The sequence below is a fragment of the Eleginops maclovinus genome, chromosome 4 (assembly GCF_036324505.1).
Source record: "Eleginops maclovinus isolate JMC-PN-2008 ecotype Puerto Natales chromosome 4, JC_Emac_rtc_rv5, whole genome shotgun sequence".
In the NCBI taxonomy this organism is placed as follows: Eukaryota; Metazoa; Chordata; class Actinopteri; order Perciformes; family Eleginopidae; genus Eleginops; species Eleginops maclovinus.
In genome coordinates this window covers 23,451,660-23,471,140 of record NC_086352.1, presented here as the reverse complement: position 1 = coordinate 23,471,140, position 19,481 = coordinate 23,451,660, and the positions used below count along the sequence as shown (strand labels likewise).

General features: G+C 38.6%; 2 protein-coding genes across 3 annotated transcripts; one reads left to right on the top strand and one right to left on the bottom strand.

Annotated features, from left to right (window-relative positions):
• Positions 1 to 4,606: 4,606 nt before the first annotated feature.
• On the bottom strand, positions 4,607 to 9,164 carry bloc1s6 (biogenesis of lysosomal organelles complex-1, subunit 6, pallidin). 2 transcript variants are annotated; one of them, XM_063881654.1, is made up of 6 exons: positions 9,051 to 9,164; positions 8,735 to 8,815; positions 7,768 to 7,927; positions 6,453 to 6,540; positions 6,273 to 6,359; positions 4,607 to 6,141 (listed from the first exon to the last, which is right to left on the bottom strand). In XM_063881654.1, the coding sequence occupies exons 1-6, from the start codon at positions 9,109 to 9,111 to the stop codon at positions 6,022 to 6,024; spliced, it is 597 nt and encodes a 198-aa protein (XP_063737724.1). In that variant the 5' UTR covers positions 9,112 to 9,164; the 3' UTR covers positions 4,607 to 6,021. The 2 variants fall into 2 exon arrangements, with proteins under 2 accessions (XP_063737724.1, XP_063737725.1); XM_063881655.1 differs by having other exon boundaries at positions 8,993 to 9,151.
• On the top strand, positions 9,108 to 18,036 carry slc30a4 (solute carrier family 30 member 4). Its single transcript, XM_063881652.1, has 8 exons — positions 9,108 to 9,275; positions 9,533 to 10,024; positions 12,651 to 12,797; positions 13,758 to 13,911; positions 14,150 to 14,381; positions 14,755 to 14,860; positions 14,953 to 15,087; positions 16,980 to 18,036. Exons 2-8 carry the CDS (start codon positions 9,625 to 9,627, stop codon positions 17,132 to 17,134), a joined length of 1,329 nt encoding a protein of 442 aa, XP_063737722.1. The 5' UTR covers positions 9,108 to 9,275; positions 9,533 to 9,624; the 3' UTR covers positions 17,135 to 18,036.
• Positions 18,037 to 19,481: the final 1,445 nt, after the last annotated feature.

The window sequence follows — 19,481 nt, the reverse complement described above, 5'->3', positions numbered from 1 at the left end:
GTCTCTTGCTCCCTCGCCCCCTACACACCTCTCCAGAGTGCATCCAAAAAGCAGAGGAAGCAACAGTCTGCAGTGGTTGACTTAAATAGACCGTATAAACAACACCATAAATCCTGCTTTCAGACCTCTAACTCCATACAGTTAAGGTTTGGATTATCATCTCCTCCTCACACAGGTCAGACAGGACACGGCCGTGCGACCACTAAACCAAGCTGGCGGCAGAGGTGACTGCGACTCTGTGGCCGCTTGTCGGAAAACAGTTTTTTTGTCTCGCTCTTATGGGTCACAGCTTTGCAATGCATCATTTAACATACTTCCTCCTGTTTTCTTCTGGTACCCAACCAAGCAAAACAAGGACAGGGCGCATTCAGTTAATCAAATCATCCTTTCCCTTCACCACAACTCCTTCTCAGCCTACAACTTGTTGCTATATTTACTGCTTTTACTACAGTCTAAGAGGAGCTCATAAAACCAGCCGTGGGTGCAATAAAACCCTTTGTAACGATTAGGGATGGGCTTGTTTTTGAAAAAGTGACCTTCTTAAAGCTGCCATGGCTGTGAGCTGTGCAGGGTTAACACTGTTAACACTGTGGGGCTGATGTGAAGACAGCCTTTCAACTACTGTGGTGCTCTCACTCACTCTGTCTGTGTTTACGCCGAGGGCAACAGGGCTGACCACAGAGCACGCCAGGGCCGATTCTTTCTATATGCAGACTACGTGGTCGGATAGTGCCCCCAAAAAGATAGACACGGCCCTGGTGCAGACACAACAAGACACTTTGTGACCCATATTAGATGCTTAAATTGTAATCACTTTACTGCTGTTTCTGCTGCTGCACATTGGTAGTCGAACAGGAATTTTGATCAGTCAAAAACATATTCAGTTTGTTGCAGTGCATTTAGCCTTTTTTTCTCCTTAAAGAGTTAAAAAAGCAATACAAGTTCAATGTACTAAAGGTGTTTAGAGTACATATTTTGTGATTACAGGTTAATATGGGACTATTTTCAATGAGCATATACGGTTAAAAAGCTCTTGAAGCTCCAGTCTGCTGTGGATGTGTCAGCTGGTTTATGATGGTTTATCTGTAAATGTGTTTAAACAATGCATGATATTCATTAATAAAACTCAAATCAAGACTTAATATTTCAGTTTTGTGTGGTTGGGAGGTAAAAATATTGAAGTGCTGTGTTTTGGCACGTGTCTCACCATGTTGTGCCAAGTAAATCATTGTACTTTTCAATCAATTACATTTATTGGACATCTGTAGTTAATACTTATTTTCCAGGTTAATATTTGACATAAGAAACAGAAAGGCTGAGCTTATGAAATGCCATATATCCTTTAAAATGGAACCAGTGGATCTAGATTTTGCAGTTTCACCAAAGAATAATTTACCTTGCCCTCTCAGTTCAGAGTAAAAGAAAAGAGTTGCAATTATCATACATGATAATATTAAACAAAAAAGCAAAGATAATAAGAAGTACTCAAAACAATAGGTGTGGCAGGACTTTGTTTAACCGTTTTTTCTCTAACATGAATTATCCCCGAACCCTTCAGGTTTATCTTGTGTCTAGAATCATCCTTAAAAACAGCCCTATGTGCAGATGAAGCTTTTTAAACTACTGTTTTAAACCTAAAGCTATGTTGTGTATTATCAGGTTCCCAAAAATGATGAAAAAATGAATGAAAAATTAAGTGTATTTACTTCCCATCCCATCCATATATAACACATAAACAAATGTTTTTCTAAAAGATGTGGTGGTAAACTCTTATGCTTGAAAACACTCTGTACCATCTGTTGAGTCACAGAAACATAATTACTAATGTCCTCCTTGTCCACTTATCCAGACGTACGTAAGAACAGTTATATAAGACTTGCTTGAGAAGGGAAAGTCACCTCATTCACTGTCACTTTGGTCAGAAACACCACAGAGAGATATGTTTTCCAGAACCTTCCGCCCAGCTCTTCTCATGGTACACAGTGTGCATGAAAAGTACCACATGGACCAAATGGTAAAATCTGAGGGAAATAATAACATGATGCACATCAGCGTGGGCCTGAGGACCATATCCTGTTATGGTGGGTCTGGGTGAGGCCTGGTGCTGCCAGTCTGAAGTAAACCACAGCCTCCCACTCCTCATCCGTCTGAATCGCTGTTTACTTAGTCAGGAAGGCCGTCCGCTATACAACATCATCATCTGCTGCTGCTCCATGTCTGTGACTCGCTTGTGGCTTTGGCAAAATGGGGTTCGTGTTTTCCCCAACGGCCCAGTTTCTAAAAGCAGAGACAAGTTAAAACCGAATGCTTGGAGAAGTAGAGCCCAGCCTCGGAAACCACTGCTTCTCTGAGCCGTCTGAAGCCTCTACGCCTCCTCCTCCTGGAAAAACAGAGTCCTATTTAATCAAAATAATGACTAATTTGCAGCAGATCCTAGGCAACATTTACAAAGTGTGAACACACAACACAAAGGAAGAACTAGGAAAATGTGGTTTTGTTGCAATTAAAGGCATTTTAAATTGAACCTAAATAGAACTGAGAGCCCAGATATGTGACTGAAAGTACAGGAAAAAAACAATGACAATTTTTTATTCAAGTAATAAAACATGTATGTACGTAGGTGTTTTGCTTTTGTAGCTTTTCCCCATGTTGGAGACAAAATATGCCTCAAAACTCATTTATAGAGCCCTGAACAAACTTTTATTGGCTCCCAACCTTCATTCACATATTTGTCAATCCTAAAATAACGAAAACAGAGTGATAAAATGACATCTGTTCATTTAATGGTGGTTTGTGGTAAATATAAAACATTATATATTGCATGCCATATAAAAAAAGAGTGATAATTGCAACTGTTTAGATATTACACCTGCAAATGGGCTCCTTACTTTTTAATATGAGGCACATGCAGATTTTTTCCTTTTTTTGGCTTCACATTACACTGATCCAGTTAGAGAAAAACAACCGCAGTAGGTGTTGCGAAAGGCTTTTTGATATGATGCCACTGTATTTGGACATACACATAAAAAATGTCCAAAACCCAGGGTCAAAGTACTAAAAAATTATATACAAAATGTGGTTTCCTCTGCACTGCCTCACATTAATCAGTGAGGAATATTTTTGCCCCTCTCCCTGAGTTTGAACCCCTCCATGGCCACACTGTGGTGCAGTTTCCGCTCTAACCAGTACTGGGCACGAGTGAACCAAGCCATGTTGTTTTTGACTGAGTTTCCTGCTGTAATAGTAAGTATAAAATTAGAGTTTTATGTGAGTAGGAGGGGGCGGGACAGACGCATGGTTGTGTTGGGACAGAGAGGAATGTAACCTACTTTTTTTTGTCAACAAACGCCTGTTTATACCCTTGTACATGATAATAGAGTATAAAATCTGTTTGAAAAAAGAGAGTGTTTGTTGAAAACATTGGTCTAGTGTTGACCAATTCAGTGACAATTAAAGGTTTTTGTGGGTGAAGCTGAGCCTGAATTGGAAACCGTAGTGCAAGAGTCAGGAAACCAACATCAGTCCATTGCTCCATTCTACCCGCGTTTTAAAATGCAGGCAATATATTCACCTATCTATCTAAGCTATGCAGCTTAACTCTGAAGTAATAAAACAACAGAACAGTATAGGTTTTTAAGTACCGGTACTAGTTTACAACATTTCTCTTTTATTCAAATGTAAGTTTACACAGGGTGAACTCACAACAGATATTACTCTCAATGTGTATTTGTGCTTCTCAATAACGTCAGCTTTTACACAAATGTTCCAAGCAAAATAACCTGCACACTCACTAGAGCATATCTGGATCAGCCTTCAAATCTGTGAAGATTATTCTGGTCTCTGCTGACACCTGGTGGACTAAGACATTAAATACAGTTCAATGGTAAATCTATGTACATGTGGGCCTGAAGACAAGTGTTTACAGTAGAGTAGCAACAATGAGTCGACTAATCAATTAGTTGATCCACAGAACAAATAAACTCCAACCATTTTGATAAACGCCCAAGTGATTTTTAATGCAAAATTGCCTTTTTCCTGTTTTATTTCATACTAAATTATTGTACACATGGCCCTGTAATGATTAGATGATTGACTGAAAAAATTGCCCACTATTTTGATAGTTGATGAATCTTTAAAAGTTTGTAATGCATAAATGCATTGTTTCTTTGTTGTTGTTGTTTTCTATCTTATCAAACTGAATATCTTTGGGTGTTTTTAACACATTTAAACCTTGGGCTCTAAGAAATGGGAATGACATTTTTACTGTTGTGTAGACCAAACCAAAACAAGCCAAACCATTTTGAGTTGTAAATAGTCTGCAAATGAATTGACAATGAAAATAATTGTGAGTTGCAGACCTATTTCACACCATGCTGTAGGCATAAAGAAGTTAATCTATTAAACACACACTTGAGAACCAATTTGGCATTATAAAATGTGTGCAACAATGAAAACTACCACTACAGAAGTGCACAGCGTAGACATTGTTGTGCCCATTTGTATATTTTTGATATTGTTTGTGAGCACTGGATAGCGCAATAGGGCACAGGGTATTTACAGTAGGTAACCACACCTAATTAATAAAATTAGATCCGCTTCACATCAGGCCAGTTAGTGTTATTTTTATTATTAATTTCATAAACAGTGGAGTTCCAGGCATGAGTAGTGCATAGCGCCTTTTTGAGAGCTCTAACAGATCAATTAACAATAACAAATAACACATTAACAAATTATAAACAGCTGCTGTGTATAGCGGGGGTAAGGTTTTGTACAAATTTTCATAAATTCATCATCTGGACCCCAGAAATAAAGTCAGTTATATTTAGTGCAGATCTATCTAAACAACATACCTGTTATATAACTTCAACACTAACAGGGTATGTAACAACTTATATTAACACTTAATATTTAACAAAAGACAGCAAACACATTGATTCTCCTCCTGGTAATTGTCCGACGGCGGCTCAAGTGTCTTTGAGTGATTTGTTCCACTCTCAGGGAAGTGCTCGAGTTTGTTTTTGTCACCAGTGAGAAGTACCAGCATTTGATGATTTAGTCCATGTCTTTGGTTTGTGGTGATATTGGCAACATCATAAAGGACCATACCATGCTTATTGCACGTTTTAGCCTACTTACCAAGAATCACATGTACTGTTTACGTGAACCATATCCCAAAGCATATCACCCTACTTTTACTTGTGTTAAAGAAATTGGAATGGATTTTCCTCAATTAATTTCTTAAAATAAATCCTTTTTTTTAACTTTCACATAAACAAATCTAATTCTCTAATTCAGTGCACGTATAAAGATGTGTGCGTCATACATGTGAAGAAACGCAGTGTTTAAAGCCATATCTCAGCCCCATTTCAAACCAATTTATTCAATTTTTCCTCCAGAAGCTGTCCCACAAAAGTATTTCTGTAGCTAAAAAGGTAGTACATAGGGGTGTTATTTCTAACACAAAAAAACACACTTTGAATGGTCTGTCTTTTAAAAACCTGCTGAGAATTCAAACGACAAAGCTATGAAAAGACGTATGTACTTTTCTTTTAAAAACTGTAGAGTAATTCAGAGCAAACATGTCACATTAGTGACCACTGTCAACTGCATTACCATACAACAATAACTAAACTATAATAGATCACATGTATCGAGCCAATTTGAATCGATATTATTACAGTATCAAAATGACTGGATGGCAGTGAAACAGATTCTGAAATGTAAAAATGCTGAGGGGTCAGTCTCCTAGAGATGTCAAATGGATATAATGTGATCACAATGTACCTGGTCGATTCTGGGATGGAAACTAAACCGTATCTAATCCCTCCTCTCTCTCCTCTCCCTGTCTCCAGTGAAATAAAAAGCCCAAAAGCTCAGAAATTATCTTTTTTAAAGTCTTAAATACTTTTGCTTTGGAAAATGTTCAGCAGTCATGTGTAGTATAGTTGATGGTAATAAATAGGCTAAGGCATACAAAAGCACCTGTACGGTCCAGTCATACAGCAGGCATACTTGGGGATCCTAAGACTTTTTCGCAGGTTTGGCAATAAGCTGCCTTTCTCTCTCGAGCTCCTTCTCACGCTGCTGCTCCTTCTCCAGCGCCTCCTTCTGCTTCTGCTGCTGCAGCTTCAAAGCTCTTTTCTGAGAGAAGACACAAGTCGGCATTCAAACAGTGTTTGAACCTATTTTTTTGCATCAATACACAAATATTTGATGCCATTTTTGAGCAAGGCATCACCCATTTTCTAGAAATACATTTAACAGAAAGGTACCTTTAGTTTAGTTGTTTTTTCGTGTAGCATTATCATCTCTTTCCTTATGTTTACCAGCTTATTGTGGTAAACCTTTGCCTCTGTAAACTAGATACAACAAATTGGATTAGAAATCATTCCTGTTGGTTGGTAAAGAAAACAAAGTGTAAAAAATAAGATTATAATTCAGTCCCAACATACCAGTGAATTGAGGTCCAGTAAGGCATTACAATCTCTGAATTTGGTGACCTCTTGGTCCAGTGTGTCTAACAATATCACCTGATTTTGTCTGGTCGGATAAAAATGGAGGGGAAGAAATTGAGTCAAGAGGCCTTTTTTCATCAAAACATTTCTTAAATTGAAACCACAACTTCTAAATATTCAGGTTCAGGTTATTTATTTATACCCGTAGGTAGATTTGGTTTGCAACAAGAAAGACAAGGGATCCATCCTGACACTCTAAAAACAACACAGACATATAAAAGTACAAGTACACCCTGCTCCGTCAAATATCAAAACATTTAAAAACATCTAAAAACATGGACATGCATGGACATTCAAAATTCATCAATCAATAAATAAATAGGCATCTGTGTGACGCTCCTATGATCCTATGATTTATTAATTTGTGCAATAGCTGCTGGGATGAAGCTGTTTATACCGCTTAGTTCTGCTCTTTGGGACAACGAACCTCCGGCCCAAAGGAAGCAGCTTAAACTCGGAGCGCAGACTTCTATCAGGATAAATATGTAGAAAATATCATTTAGATATATTTCTGGATGTTTATAAGTGATGCACATCGCTCGTGTTTGTGGAAGACAGTTAAGGTTGTTTTGGAAGGCTTTATTCTTTACATACGAGCATGTTGATAGCATTGATGGTAAACTCAGCACTACCAGCATTACTGCAAAAGGACGACCCATCCATCCAGTTCTGTTTAACTTGGCCACAGAGTTGTATACTGGTGTCTTTCATTATATGAATCACATACTGACTGACTCTGTTTTGCTTTTCTGTACTAGTAATTTCAACCTTTCTGAAATCTTTAACTCTGAGTTGGATGGGACCATCCTAAACATTGAAGGAAAATTGACAAACACATTTTTAATTATTTATTATTTACATAATTCCTTGATCTCATGGTGCTTTTTCAGAGAAGCAAGCAAAGACACATTGAAAATAAATTATCCACACTATCTTTATTTATTGAGGTGCTTACTAATCAAGTGAATGAACCAACAACAAAACCTGTTTGGGACAACATATCCCTGAAGTCACTGATTGTAATCTTTAGTTGGAAGAAAAACATTATAAACTTTCTCCACCATGGAATGTATTAACATGTTTCTAATCTTGTCAACCTCCAGCTACTTTTAAAGATTTATCGACAAGAAGCTTGGATAAGGCTGTGCTTATTAAAACCATTGTGGTGAGGTAATACTGGTGACATTTGTATGTATTAGGGATGGCAGTACTTATGAAGTGAAATTTAAAAACATGCAAGGTAAATACTCACGTGAGCTCTTGCATGGCTCGTTTAGAGTTCTGTAGATCTGGTAGGTAGTGAGAGAGTAATCCCTCTGTGAGTTTGTCCACAGCTTTCTTATCCACAAACACGTTCTCTACAGGGGCTGGGCTCTCCATACACTCTGAGTCCTGCTGTGCCAACTGGAGCTCTGTCAAATATTGAGGAAATAATGTATTTAGTATTGTGTCACACAGGTCTCTTTGATAAACCAACCAGGTAGCAATCCTTCTAGGTGGTCTTAGTACTGAAGACATGGTTAAGTCCATCCTATATTCATTTATTTTCACCAAAATAAAACAGTGCAAGTATATTGGACAATGTTGACACAAAGATGATTAAATGACACCCATGTTCAGGACTGGTGAGTGTTCATGTCCTCTGACGCCTCAATATGTAATAACAGAGATGGTTGTGTTGGGGTTAAACAAAAACTGTGCAATGACAGTACAACACTTTATATATTCATTTCAACTTAAACCATATTTTGATGCCCACTGTGATGTTATTACTATGTTCGCAAGGTCCAACTTGTAAGAGGTATCGGTAAGTAACAAAAATGTCATACACACAAACTTAAGGGCAAAGGTTTTAAGCAGTATAACATCAGTTGGCCATGATTGGCAGCTGGTTTGAAAAAAATGAGGAATGAAATCATACTTTGAACCTTTACCTAGGGAGAAAACTTAGCAGAGAAAGTAAAACCCTTTGTGTCAAAAATGTATTGAGCTGGGGAACAACACAGTCATATAGATATGTAATAAGGGTGCGTGAATTTCCCCATGGAAGGCATAAACTGATAGCCTACCAATCTATACAGAAATTCATTTCAGAAAAGTGAAGACAGCAGGGGACAGATCAAACACACACACACACACACACACACACACACACACACACACACACACACACACACACACACACACACACACACACACACACACACACACACACACACCTTCAATGTGTGGAGGTCCTTCTTCTTCCATCTCCTCTACCTCCATATGCAACGACTCTGTTGACCCAGGCTGCTTTATAACTTGGAAAAGAGGCATCAATAAATCAGACGCATTTTTCGGGATGTAAATGATCAGTTAGCTTATCAGCACATCGAGTATCTGACCATAGAGGAAGTAATTTAGCTAACATGCTGAGCAGCTTCATAACGTCACACATTATTAACTACACTAACTCTTAACATTCACAACATAGTTACCTGATTGATTGTCTATTCAACAGTAACTTCGTGTAATGGGTTCCGTTATTTCGCTTACAAGAAAGAGAAACAACTGCAGAGATGTTTGGATATGTTGCTGCGTCTGGAAAGAACGTCATGTGACACTTGCGTCATCACGTGATGCGGGTGAAACCAAACTTGCTAGTGCAGACTAGAGGAGGAAGAGGTTAGTGCAACGAGTAATGTTTACACCAGTCTTACGATGACAGTTGTCAATTTAAAGAAGAATCGGGACTTTACAGCCATAAAAGACATCTATTAGGTAAGCTGGCTTATATTTCTTATCAACATACTACATCGAAAGTACGTGTGTGGCGAACTGTCATGACAAAAAGGCTTGCGTTTACTAGCTAGCTTGTTACTCTTTAGCCTATGCTATTTTTTAAGATGACTCAAAGTTTACCAGCACTACAAGGGGAATGAGCAGGAACATAGTCACAAACTCTATACTGATAATCTGATAGGATCTGGAGTGAATTACTGAGTTGTAGTAAAGTTTCATTTCTTTTTATCCTCTAGGAACTCAACTGGAGTAGATATGCAAGACTTGAACCTATAACGATGGAACTGATAACATAGAGAGGCCTGGATAAACCTGATTGTTAGTAAAGATGTCTGGAGGGAGGCTCTTCAACAAGGTGCGCTCCGCCTTCAGGAGAGAGAGGAGCGACTGGGGCCTGAGCGACACCGAGCCCTTTGACTTCTCCAACGAGCTGGGGGAAGACGAGACGCCCAAATTCAACAAGCTTAAGGTGGTTGTCTCCGGGGAGATGTCGGACTACTCTTCCGGGGCTACGTCCAACGGGGTGGCAGTAAACACGCTGGTGGTGTCGGCGGATGATGATGACTCCCTGCTGGACTCCTCCTCCAGCCTGGGCAGCCCGGGGGTCAACATGGACCCCTGTGAGAACTGCACCAAGAAGAGGGAGAGCATCAAACAGAAGAGAGTGATGAAGAGGCTTGTCATGGCAGCTTTGCTCTATTTCCTTTTCATGACAGGGGAAATTGTCGGTAAGGTGTGCAGAGTGAACCTCAAACTTCATACAGCTCTGGAAAAAATTAAGAGACAAATCCAGCATTATCAGTTTCTCTGGTTTTACTCTTTATAGGTCTGTGTTCCATTAAAATGAACATGTGTTTATTTTATTATATAAACTACTGACAACATTTCTTTGTGTTGGAATTCAACAGACACTGGAATTAAATGGCTGCCATACATGTAGAGTTTGAGATTTAAGAAACGTTTGGAGTGGTCTCTTAATCTTTTTCAGAGCCGTATCATTTTTAAATACTGCTAGTTATTCCAGTTATGACAAAAGAGATGTTGAATACAAACTGGCTATGGAGATCATAGTAATAGAGTTTAAAATATACACTGCCCGACCAAAAAAAAGTCACACTCGTAATATTTGTTGGAGCGCCTTTAGCTTTGATTACGGCACGCATTCGCTGTGGCATCGTTTCCACAAGCTTCTGCAATGTCACAACATTTATTTTGGTCCAGAGTTGCATTAATTTTTCGCCAAGATCTTGTGTTGATGACGGGAGATTCGGACCACTGCGCAAAGTCTTCTCCAGCACATCCCAAAGATTCTCAATTGGGTTCAGGTCTGGACTCTGTGGTGGCCAATCCATGTGTGAAAATGATGTCTCATGCTCCCTGAACCACTCTTTCACAATTTGAGCCCGATGGATCCTGGCATTGTCATCTTGGAACATGCCCGTGCCATCAGGGAAGAAAAAATCCATTGATGCAATAACCTGGTCATTCAGTATATGGTAGTCAGCTGACCTCATTATTTGGTCACATACCATTGCTGAACCTAGACCAGACCAACTGCAGCAACCCCAGATCATAGCACTGCCCCCACAGGCTTGTGACCTTTTTTTTTGGCCAGGCAGTGTATAATAATAATGACAAATGTGTTCATGCAGCATACCTTAAAAAGTGATTTTGTGTCTAAAACCCCCCACAAAATAACAAGTGAAAGACAAAACGACACTCAAGAGCTACCAACATCAAGCTCAACATATATAAAAAGGAATAAAAACAGGTTGGAACAAATTGGCATTGTGACACTACAAAAGTCTGCACAGATCTGAAGTAAAATGAATAAGTGTTCCAAAGTTCAGGAGCTACAACCTTAAAGGCACCTTCTCCTTTTGTCTTGAGCCTGAAGCGAGGGACAACCAACAAACCAGGATGAGAGAATTTCAGACCTGATGTAGGGCCGCAGTGCTCTTTAATGTAGGCAGGCAAGGATCTAAACTAAATAGATTTGATGGGAAGCCAGTGGAAAGGAATCGAAATGGGAGTCACATGAGACCTTCTGGAGCACTTGGTCAAATGCTCGCAGCAGTTTTTGGACCACTTTTAGGAAATTTAGGGAAGTCTTGCTAAGGCTGGTGAAAGACAATAAAACATCAAAATAAACGTTGTTTTACATCCATGACTGCAGGAGATAAGTGAGAGGAAATTAGTCGATTGAACCTTTTCAAATCAGCTGGGGACAAATGACGCCTGTGCTTAGCCTTGAGTTTGTGTGGACATGGCTGTTCAGATGAACACAACCAATGGCAATATCTTACAATGAGCAAACAGAGAGACATTGTTGAGAAAATGAACTTTAATGTCTCCTGTAAAGCAGGTTTGGTTGGCTACCTTGTCTGAAACAGAATGCCTTTGCTAACCTCATAAAACATTAACCCCTCAGTTTTTCTCAGTCGGCTGGAGGCCTCCAAGATTGATGATATGTCCAGCCAGAATTTCCGCCTCTGAAAGCTTGTTCTGCTGACTTGTCTATGCTGAATTATCTTCTATTGATTTATTTTAGTCTTAGTCTTATTTTTATATTATTATTTATACATTGTGTAGTTAAAATATATGAGAGAAGCAATGATTGTGTCAACTAATGGGTTAATCATTAATATAATATATTCAGAAAAAGAATAAGTAGTTTTTCATGCAAAGATTCTGTTTTCAGTCTCTCACATATAAGGATTTCCTGCTTTTCTTCTTTTTTATTTTGTTTATTTAACTCAATATCATTTGGTTTTGGGAATACCGAAAAACACATTTAAAGACATCATCATGAAAATCAAGAAATTGTAAAAGACAGGAACAAATCTGCTTATAAATAATAATAATAAATATAATAGTTGATTATAACTATACCAAAAAAAATAACTTTGCCACAAAGAAAGCCATGAAGCAACCATACAAACCACTGAGTGTTACTGGCCATTTCGAAAGCCATTGCATAATTATCTCTCAACATTTGTGCTTTTCTTTATAAATCTATTTTCTATTTTCAAACTATGACAGTGGAACATTCTTAATACATTTTGATGATTGCAAGTGACAGTTCACCAGGGTCATCGTGAGATTTTCTAGGAAATATATTGCATACTATTTTGTCACTTTTAATAAATGTAATCATTATTTGCCAAGTAAATCATGTAATAACATCTTCTTTTTGTACCAAGGAGTATCTGTCACGTTGTACCAAGACTGTAACCACATATTGTGCTGTGCAATATGCACACATTTTTCTATCTTATCATCTGTGCATGCACAAATATTTTCGATAGATCTCTGCAGATATCATTTTAAAATCTGTTTGCCTTCTACTTTCAGGTGGCTACTTGTCAAACAGCTTAGCCATCATGACTGACGCTGTGCACATGCTAACAGACGTGGTGGGCATTTTGTTTTCTCTGCTGGCCCTCTGGCTGTCCACCAAACCACCCACAAGGAGATTTACCTTCGGCTTGCATCGCCTCGGTGAGTTTATGATCACGGAAGCATTCACACTTCCTCTGTACACTTCCTCTTTCATATCACTCCCTCTGTGTGACAGAAATAGATATGGATGGTCTCGGTGATCAGAGCAGCCATTATATGGTACTAGATTGCATCTATCCACCAAGGGAATGTCAATGACTCAATACTTGATAATTAATGTTGTCATATAAAAACTACCTCTTGTGATGAAAGGGACAGAAGGATGATTTAAGTCCAGAGGCCACGTCTCTATAACACCACTGAAAAATAAACTGCTTCACATCCTCTCTCTACACGTCAGAGGGGAGGTTAAACCTGTACTGCAAATCACAACTTCTGATGTTGTTTACCAAAAGTGTTTACAATGTGATACTGTATTTAACTGTAGTGATGCGTGAGTTTAAAAGGACTTTGTTAGTTGTTGTAATCTTATCTCTCTGATGTGTAGAATAAAATGAATATTGTTTTGTTTTATTAAGGACTAAATTGATACAAAACTAAAAATTCTCTGTAGATCTTGAAACAATATTGTCCACTTCAGTTGATTTTGACAGTCACAGATGAAAGACACTAAGATTTATATAAATGAATAACAGGACAAGGTTCCAGCTGGATCCTCGTGGGAGGCATTAATAGAAAATGTATTTGATCAGAGACAGCATGTGAAATACAGTGGAGACAGAGAAGCATCTTTATAATCCTGAAGTCTAAACATACATTCTTACATTTCTTACATTTTAATTGATTGGACATTTCAAATTGTTAACATTCAATTAATTATTCTGCCTAACAAATAACACAAAGCTATTGATAGTTTTGGTACTGTTTCCTCATTTTTGCCACTATTGCTTAGCTGTGATTGTTCACCCCTAGTTATCTGGGTTTTCTCAAAGCTTCTGTGTCATATTATATAGAGAAGGTGCTTTCTACGTACAACTGACCGTTATTCTCCATACCTAGAGGTTGTATCGGCAGTCCTCAGTGTGGTGCTCATCTACATCCTGACGGCCATACTGCTCTATGAGGCCGTTCAAAGGACAATACACCAAGAGTTCGACATAGATGGAGATGTCATGCTCATCACTGCAGCTGTTGGCGTGGCTGTCAACCTCATGTAAGTACAAATTCTTTTCATATAAAGTCCCTTGACATAATTACTGTGCACGAGATGACAACACTGTAATCATGCTTATGAGTGTCAAATAAAATTGGTCCAAAGTCCTGTTTTTAAGTCAATTGTCCTGTTGATGATCCCCAGTGTTTAATGTTTGACCATATTTAGAGGGTGAGTCAACCCTGATTGGATAACCTAAATAACTTCCTTTTTCTTTCCTTTTTTCTGTGTATTACAGAATGGGTTTCCTGTTAAACCAAGGTGGTCACCTTCACGGCCACGGTCATGGTCACTCACATGGCCATGGTCACTCTCATGGCCATGGCCACTCTCACGGCTCTGCGGCCGCCTCAGGTTCCCAGTCTGGGCAGCAGGGCAGCCTCGCTGTAAGAGCTGCCTTCATCCATGCTCTGGGAGACCTGGTCCAGAGTGTCGGGGTGCTCATAGCGGCTTACATTGTCCGCTTTAAGGTACCCAACCTTCTTAAAGAATCATTTTACCATGTAGAACCAGTCAAAAAATGTTGTTTTGTACAAACCAAGCAATTATGTTTGTTTTTAGATATAAAGCTGGTGAATAAGTGTTGACAATTATTAAACAGAAGACTCCCAAGATATGAACCATTCAGCATAGGCCGTTATGTTGTAAAACCAAATGTTAGTTTTAACCATATAAAAACATTTATTCTCAAACTATAATATAGACATTATTTTCCATGAATTCACCTGTAAACTAATTTATGCTCCTAAGATTTAAATGTATATAAAATCTAGGGGTGGCTAAGCATGCATTCATTTGCAACTTTGATTTGAATTGATCTGATGTAACTCTCTGACTTCACAGCCGGATTTTAAATTGGCAGACCCCATCTGTACCTACATCTTCTCCATCCTGGTACTCTTCACCACGTTCCGCATCATACGAGACACAATAGTCATCTTGCTGGAGGGTGAGTCTCCGGCTTTGGTCCCACAGTGCTTTGAGATAATGTTGACTATTTAAAGTGGCCTAGGTGCATTAAGGAGTCTATTTTATCCTCAGGTGTTCCCAGGCATCTGGACACTCTGAGAATCAAAGAAGACCTCCTGAAGCTGGAGGACGTCCAGTCAGTGGATGAGCTGAACGTCTGGGCGCTTACAGGGGACAAGACTGCAGCAATAGCCCATCTGCAGCTCGGTGAGAAACATAATATCCTCAGGACAAAGTATTATTATATGGATCGTTAGTCAAGTATTGTATCCTTTGTTTACATTTGCTTCCTTAGTTTTCACTCAAAAAAAGGTTGTTTTAATTTATTTTGTGATTTATTATGACTTATTTATTAACAAGCTTCATGAAACATTTCTTACTTTGTAGGTTTTGCAATCGCAGATATACATATGTCCATATGCAAGGGGCTTCAGAACATATTACATATGTTTGTTTCAGCCTTAATACAGATACTATTTCTTGTAAAATAACAAACTCAAATCATCAAAATACTTGCAGATTATTGTTCTTATGTCAGCTCTAATAAAGTGAACAGATAACTCATAAATATTTAAACAAACCAAGTCAAGACTAGAAATACTATGGCAGTGATGCATCTTGCAATCTCTCTACATATGTTTCTGTTGGCTTGGTTTGTCCTGATTTTGGATCTTCATTTGTTTACAAGATGTTCTATACTCTGTCACGTTAGATAAAAAGTCTACAGGATCAACTACTTTCCAATCCATTTACAGATTCTCAGAATAAACATGTCAGTGTTCATGAATAGCTGCTTTTGGCTTGATCACATCGATTTAGGTTGTTTTGGGTGTTGCTTTGGCAGTATGTTCAATGTCAGTGACCTGTAAGATCAGATATATTTGCCTTAAGTCTTTATCCCTCTGTAGCTAGGTCCGCTCTGGGACTTGCTTGTGTTTGGCTTCAGTATTTATTTAAAGTAAAAGTATGATCAAAGTATAGATGATGCGCTGTGACTTGTTTCTGCCAAAGATAGCATTTTCTATTTCTCTCAGGACTTCAGTTCTCATTTCATCTCAGTTGTTGCTTTTCTCAAGAAACCTTACTGCCAGTTCTTCCCTTGGCTTTCAGATTATATCCTTGTTGGTTTATATAAGACCGTCTTTCCAGTTTGAATTCAAGCTGCTGGGGGGGAAAAAATGATGGATGAACCTTGACAGAGGACATGTGAAAACGACAATATAGAAGGTGTTATTTATTGATGCAGGAGAGAGCTGTTTAACCTTTATCAGAGCAGTTCTACACATGCAGCTAATCTGGCAGAGCCTACACTGAGAGCATGTCTGATAACAGTTACTGCTGTAGTCCATAAAAGAGTTTGAACACTACTATAAGGGTATACTGAAAAGTAACTCAAAAATAACTCAGTTGTTTTGTGAACAGCAAGGAAACCAAAAAAACATGGATTTCTTGTGACATTCAAGCTGCAGGGTCATGTCAGCGCTAGTGTTGTGTTATTGTAATTGTTAATGTACCAAGAAAAGTATTATAGTTATTGAATAATTATGTGGGTACACATTTAGATCGCTACGGTTTTACTCATGACTTTACCAATGGCTCAGAGTCCCAGTGGGCCCGCATCAGGGCCCTGACATTGGCTCAGAAGGGGTGCAGTCATTATTCCTTTCAATTAATTATTCCTGTGCTTTCCTGCCATGACATGGTAAAATATCTGTGGGGAAAATGTTCTGTTTGGACAGGCTGTGACTTGTTTAACACTGTTATACCCACACACACATATAACAACAAAGACTAGACTATAATGCCCCTGTTGTGCAATACTTCTTATATATATATACTGTAAATAACTGCAATATACCATATACTTCCACCTTTAATTTTTCCACCTGGCTGTTATGTCTCAAAACTGTTAATGGTACAGGATGTGTGTTTTGTAAATTGTGTAATTTCTACTTTTATTTTTCATATTTTTGTGCATGCTTCTTTCCAATTATTAATTAATAATTAAGCTATCTTTGGCCCTTTACTTGTTGTAACAAATGTACATTTCCCCTCTGGGACGAATAAAGGTATTCTGATTCTGATATTTGTGTTCACAGCGCCCTCTAGTGCCAGCAACTGGGAGGACGTCCAGGCCAAGGCGCGCCACCTGCTGCTCCACACCTACGGCCTCAGCAGGTGCACAGTGCAGGTGCAGACGCACAGGCTGAGGCTGGTGCACACTTGTACACACTGCCTGCAGCCCAGTGCCTAAAGAGAGAGACTCTTCTAAACATTCACTCCAACGGTGCATTTCAAGAAACAGGAGAGCAGATTACGGTGCACAGAGGGCCTGGGATGTTGCACTGCTGTGAAGAAGACACAGTAAACAGTACGTACATGCACTCAGAAAAATACTGGTGCCAAAAGAAAGCAGACGCACATTTCCAACTATTGGATCACTCGAGCCTCTGGGGACCTCGTACGCTTGCTCAGCTTTCAGAGTTTGGATGCTTACAGAAAAATTGAAAAAAAACTTGCTTAATTCACCATTGAAGCCTATTTCAACTTTTTTGTATTTTAGTGTTTGATTTGTCTCAACTGATGTTTTATCATCAGATGTACATTTTACTTTTGGTCACTAGTTGTGACGACTTGATTTTATTTTTCACTGAGGATGTCTGCAAATGAAAAGGTATCTCTGATCATTTGATAATAAGTCTTTGGCAAACCAGCTTTTTGTCCCTTTAGCAGACATCACACCAAGTTAACAACCATAGAAAGGATCAAAGTGGTCTGATCCACACTTTCAACACTGACATTTTAGTTAGCATGTCTACATTTAGGCGAGCACACAACTGACAATCAAAGAGTGACTGACTTTGTGAAATGGTTAATGCTGCAGTGTTATAGTTTCAGTCTCAATCTCCAAACTAGTTTTTTTTAATTCCATTTACTGACAGTATAATAAAACAGACAAATGTATGAACCTTCAGTATTTCTTATTGGCTGTGTTTTCAGTGTTCACTTGTTGGTTATGTTTGTAGTGTTTCCATTGTCAAGTGTTGAGAGGCTGTTGGGGTTTTATTGTAAATCTTTTCCTAGTTTTAAATTAATCATTGCGGGAAATCAAGAACTGCATCGCTCTTTATGTTTCTAATAAAGTATTTAATCCTATGCTTGCCTCTCAATACCTATTTTTCCTAACAACTTCATCTAAGAAAATGGAAATGCATTTATTGCATAAAATATCCACTTTAACAATCAACACACATTCCTTTACTCAAATCTTGATCGTTATTTTCCTGTCATGGTTTCAGATTTGTTTGTTGTTTTTCAATTTAATAAAACAAGTACTTAATATTAATATTATTGTGAATTAAGCAACACACTTAATTTAAAAGTTGGAAAGACATTCAAGATTGGTAATTGAGATTCAGCGGGCTGCGTACTACAGTGTGCAGGAAGTGTTGCTTTTGAACACTAGGTGGAGTACTTCTAACATTACCCCACAACACTGAGAAACTCTTGACAGTTTGATAAGATAACATGCATACACATTGTTGGCATCACACTCTATTTAACCGTGTGTGTGTGTGTGTGTGTGTGTGTGTGTGTGTGTGTGTGTGTGTGTGTGTGTGTGTGTGTGTGTGTGTGTGTGTGTGTGAGAGCGAGAGAGCGAGAGACACACACACACACACACACATTGTTTTTGTTCTTCACACGATGAAACCACTTTGAAACCTTTTTTTTTTTATTCGTGTAACACTGCAAGCATACTTTTGGTAAGGAATAAAGCCTTTCTAGATTTTCAAAATGTATATAAAAATGTGGTCAATTTCCCACATATTTTAAACATTAAACATCAACTGCTGCTTATGGAGTTAAACACCAAACAATGTTTTATTTTAAATTAAACATATCAAATGTTCGTTATTGACTTCTCAAGTTAACAGGGAGTGCCTCAGTTTCCAGGTAACCACAGGCGGGGGAATCTTCTGTTTGTATTGCAGCAGAGCCAATTATTTACAGCATCCACCTGACTGCCCTGCCTTGCCTGAGAAACCCATAAACTGCCTTAATGAGCATCTGCAGTCACTAGTGTCTGAACCAGTTTAAGAAACAATGTGCAGGTCCTCATGGTTCCCTTCTTCTGAATATCATCATTGCATTGCCGTGCACCACTAGATAACAAAGCAGATTTTCACCTCTCACTTCACATGCTATGTGGAAGCCACAACCTGCTTTACTGCTGGTCACATGGTCTGTGGTGTTATGATGACTGCGATTGAGTCACGTACACAAATTCCAGCCAAGCATAATATATCCTTCCTCTTTGGTCATTGTTTCCCTAAATAATTTGTCAGTTGCACAAAGCTTGATAGCTGAAATAATTATCTCCCCCTCTCTCTCTCTTCCCCTATTGTATATTTGACAACATGATACAAGGGCACTGATATTGTGCTCCAAAACAAGACTATGGATTAGCATTTAACGTCATATTCAAAACATACTGGGAGGGAATTTTACAGTAGCTTTGAAGAGGAAGGAAATGTCTGAAAATGTGGAACACCCTCGATGACATAATCATTTCACATTGTAACCAAGACATGTAAGTGAAA

Excerpts from the sequence above, each read along its gene's own strand:
- bloc1s6 (XM_063881654.1), bottom strand. The coding sequence starts at position 9,111 with ATGACGTTCTTTCCAGACGCAGCAACATATCCAAACATCTCTGCAGTT. Across the intron at positions 8,816-9,050 it reads TGCAGTTGTTTCTCTTTCTT|TTATAAAGCAGCCTGGGTCA; the intron begins GTAAGCGAAATA and ends CTCTTTTCCAAG. Across the intron at positions 7,928-8,734 it reads AGGACCTCCACACATTGAAG|AGCTCCAGTTGGCACAGCAG; the intron begins GTGTGTGTGTGT and ends AATATTTGACAG.
- slc30a4 (XM_063881652.1), top strand. The coding sequence starts at position 9,625 with ATGTCTGGAGGGAGGCTCTTCAACAAGGTGCGCTCCGCCTTCAGGAGA. Across the intron at positions 13,912-14,149 it reads GGCGTGGCTGTCAACCTCAT|AATGGGTTTCCTGTTAAACC; the intron begins GTAAGTACAAAT and ends TGTGTATTACAG. Across the intron at positions 14,861-14,952 it reads AATAGTCATCTTGCTGGAGG|GTGTTCCCAGGCATCTGGAC; the intron begins GTGAGTCTCCGG and ends TTTTATCCTCAG.